Consider the following 3,887-nt stretch of genomic DNA (forward strand, 5'->3'; position numbering starts at 1 on the left):
CCCAAAGTGCTTGGATTACAGGCTTGCGCCACCGCGCCTGGCCATGTGTAGATATTTTTTTCTCCCATGTATATGGAAAGACAGAGAGAGGGAGAAATTAATTAATTTATTTATTTATTTATTTATTTTGAGACGGAGTCTCGCTCTGTCGCCCAGGCTGGAGTGCAGTGGCGCGATCTCGGCTCACTGCAAGCGCCGCCTCCCGGGTTCACACCATTCTCCTGCCTCAGCCTCCCGAGTAGCTGGGACTACAGGTGCCCACCACCACGCCTGGCTAATTTTTTGTATTTTCAGTAGAGACGGGGTTTCACCGTTTTAGCCAGGATGGTCTTGGTCTCCTGACCTCGTGATCCACCCGCCTCGGCCTCCCAAAGTGCTGAGATTACAGGCTTGAGCCACCGCGCCCGGCCGAGAAATTTATTTTAAGGAATTAGCTCATGTGATCACAGTGACTGACAAGTTCTCAATTGGCAGGGCGGGCCAGCAGGTGAGACGCCTAAGGAAGGGTTGATGTTGCAAAGGCATCCGCAGGCAGAATTGTCCCTGCCTGGGGGAACCTCAGTCTTTGTCTCTTAAAACCTTCAACTGATTAGATGAGGCCCACCCTCATCACAGACAGCTGCCTGCCTTAATCTAAAGTCCACTAATTTATTTTGTTTTATTTATTTATTTGTTTTTTGAGATGGAGTCTCACTTTGTCACCCAGGCTGGAGTACAGTGGTATGATCTCGGCTCACTGCAACCTCCGCCTCTCAGGTTCAAGTGATTCTCCTGCCTGAGCCTCCCCAGTAGCTGGGATCATAGGCATGCGCCACCACACCCGGCTAATTTTTTTTTTTTTTTGAGACAGAGTCTCACCTTGTCACCCAGGCTGGAGTGCAATGGCACGATCTCAGCTCACTGCAACCTCTGTCTCCTGGGTTCAAGTGATCCTCATGCCTCAGCCTCCAGAATGACTGGGATTACAGGCACATGCCACCATGTCAGCTAATTTTTTTTTTTTTTTTTTTTTTATCTTTAGTAGAGACGGGGCTTCACGATGTTGGCCAGGTTCGTCTTGAACTCCTGACCTCGTGACCCGCTCGCCTCGGCCTCCCAAAGTGCTGGGATTATAGGCGTGAGCAACTGCGCCCTATTTTTATTTTTATTTTTGAGACGGAGTCTCACTCCATTGCCCAGGCTGGAGTGCAGTGGTGCTATCTTGACTCACTGCAACCTCTGCCTCCTGGGTTCAAGCAATTCTCTTGCCTCAGCCTCCTGAGTAGCTGGGACTACAGGCACCTGTCACCATGCCCAGCTAAGTTTTGTAGTTTTTTTTTTTTAGTAGAGACGGGGTTTCACCATGTTGCCCAGGCTGGTCTCGAGCTTCTGACCTCAGGTGATCCACCCGCCTCGGCCTCCCACAGTGCTGGGATTACAGGCATGAGCCACTACGTCCAGCCCAAAGTCCACTCATTTAAATCTTAAGCTCATCTCAAAAAATACCTTCACAGCTACATTCTAGAGTAGCATTTGACCAAATACTCAGGTAACCACGGCCTGGCCACGTGGACACATACAATTAACCATGACATTGACCTATTTTGAGGTCCTTAATTTAATCCTGTCTGCAAAATCCCTTCTGCAGGAAAGGGAACATTGTCAGGTTCCGGGGATTCAGATCTGGATGGGTTGGGGGCTGATATCTAGCCGGCCACACCTAGGAAGTGGGGTGCTGTTGTTAACACCTCCCTTCCTTGGAAGCGGGACCCAGATGGGTGCAGAGACTTGCCTTAGGTTACCCTTTGGGGCTTGACAGCACCAAGCAGGCCCCACATGCAAAGGGCCCCAGATGGCCTTACCTTCTCTGTGGGCCTCTGCACTCTGTGGTCTGCCTCTGGGGTGACCCACCACCCTGAATGTTCCTGGAAAAGGGAGAGGAGCTGGTCCCTCTAACCTGGCTCTATGGCACAGTGTGGGGCAGCAGGGAGGTGCTGGGTTGGGCAGGGCTCTCATTGCTGTGTGACCTCAGAGATGTGGACGTCCCTCTCTGGTCAGTGTCTCTCCCCTGGAGGAAGGGCATTATGGTGAGTTGCATGGCAGAGATGCGGGCATAGCAAGGGTCCCAGGAGGGCTGAGCGAGGAGATGCCAGTGAGAGCACAAGGTTCAGGGCGGCTCCTCTGGCCGCCCAGGACTCCCGTCCCCGGGATCTGGGGCTTTAGAGCCTGCTACGTTATGATTTTTTTTCCTCTGCTAAAGGAAAAACATGCCAGGAGTGGTGGCTCACGCCCGTAATCCCAGCACTTTGGGAGGCCGAGGCGGGAAGATGGCTTGAGCCCAGGAGTTCAAGGGAAGCCTGGGCAACATAGCTAGATCCCATCTCTACAAAAACTACCAAAAGTAGCCAGCCATGGTGGTGTGCACCGGTAGTCGCAGCTACTCAGGAGGCTGAGGCAGGAGGATCTCTTGAGCCCAGGAGGCTGAGGCTGCAGTGAGCCATGATCACACCACTGCACTCCAGCCTGGATGACAGAGTATGACCCGGTCTCCTAAAAAATGTATATATTTGGGTCCAATATAATGTATTATACATTAAAATGTATATGTTTAGAGCTCTGGATAGCAGAGCCTCCCAGGGTACCCTTGGCTGTGCTGACTTTGTGCCTCCAGGGCACTTGGCATCACCTCATTTAATCCTTACATGCCCCCTCTGTGAGAAGCTCACTACCTACATTTAGTAGATGAGGCATTGGAGGCACAGAGAGGCTGAGTGACTAGCACAGGGACACACAGCAACACAGCGTGCTGGCTTCATGACAGCACCATCATCCACTGTGTCTCTCACCCACCACGGCCACTTCCACTGTAGACCCCAGGACGGAACATTCTGCCCACGGTGTGGCCTCTGACATTTCTATAGTTACAGCCCCAGGCAGGGCTGAAACCCGGAAGCACTGAGCCCGTTTCCGCCCTTCTGCGGACGTGGAAACTTACAGGATGTGTCTTCCATGGGGCTGCCAAGCAATTCCACCCCCGTCTCTTCTGGGAGCGGTCTACGGACCCATCCAGGAATGGGCATCAGTCGCCGGGCACCAGAGATTCAGGCAGAGGACAATGGAGTAGCCCAGACAGGTCCAGCCAAGCAAGTCAGACAGGAACAAAAGAAAAACGCAGTTAGTTCCGGAGAATCACTGGACTTAAATATATACATTTTTTTTTGGAGACAGAGCCTCACTCTATCGCCCAGGCTGGAGTGCAGTAGCGTGATCATGGCTCACTGCAGCCTCAACCTCCTATGCTCAAGAGATCCTCCTGCCTCAGCCTCCTGAGTAGCTGGGACTGCAGGCACACACCACCATGGCTAGCTAATTTTGTAGTTTTTTGCAGAGATGGGATCTCGCTATGTTTCCCACGCTGCTCTTGAACTCCTGGGCTCAAACCATCTTCCCACCTTGGCCTCCCAAAGTGCTGGGATTATGGGCGTGAGCCACCACAAGCAGCACGTTTTTTCTTTTCATTCATTCATTCTTTTTTTTTTTTTTGAGACAGAGTCTCGCTCTGTCATCCAGGCTGGATGGAGTATGGTGGCGCAATCTCGGCTCACTGCAACCTCCGTCTCCCAGGTTCAAGCAATTCTTTTGCCTCAGCCTCCCAAGTAGCTGGAACTACAGGTGCCCGCCACCATGCCCGGCTAAGTTTTGTATTTTTAGTAGGAATGGAGTTTCACCATATTGGCCAGGCTGGTCTCGAACTCCTGACCTTGTGATCCGCCCACCTTGGCCTCTCAAAGTGCTGGGATTACAGGCGTGAAGCACCGCGCCCGGCTGGCATGTTTTTTCTTTAGCAGAGGAAGAAAATTATAACGCATCAGGGCTGAAGGGCTCCTTTTTTTTTTTTTTTTTTTTTT

At 51.8% G+C, this 3,887-nt stretch overlaps 1 protein-coding gene across 2 annotated transcripts in view; it reads right to left on the bottom strand.

The window, feature by feature from the left end:
* The window catches only part of ATCAY (ATCAY kinesin light chain interacting caytaxin), a 26,381-nt gene extending 23,324 nt beyond the window's left edge, over positions 1 to 3,057 (bottom strand). For both annotated transcript variants that reach the window (XM_017847259.1, XM_017847260.1), the window contains exon 1: positions 2,975 to 3,057. In XM_017847259.1, the coding sequence (XP_017702748.1) occupies positions 2,975 to 2,990 (16 nt within the window). In that variant the 5' untranslated portion in view covers positions 2,991 to 3,057. The remainder of the gene's footprint in view (positions 1 to 2,974) is intronic.
* Positions 3,058 to 3,887: the final 830 nt, after the last annotated feature.

This window comes from Rhinopithecus bieti, unplaced genomic scaffold (assembly GCF_001698545.2).
Source record: "Rhinopithecus bieti isolate Rb0 unplaced genomic scaffold, ASM169854v2 scaffold_28055, whole genome shotgun sequence".
In the NCBI taxonomy this organism is placed as follows: Eukaryota; Metazoa; Chordata; class Mammalia; order Primates; family Cercopithecidae; genus Rhinopithecus; species Rhinopithecus bieti.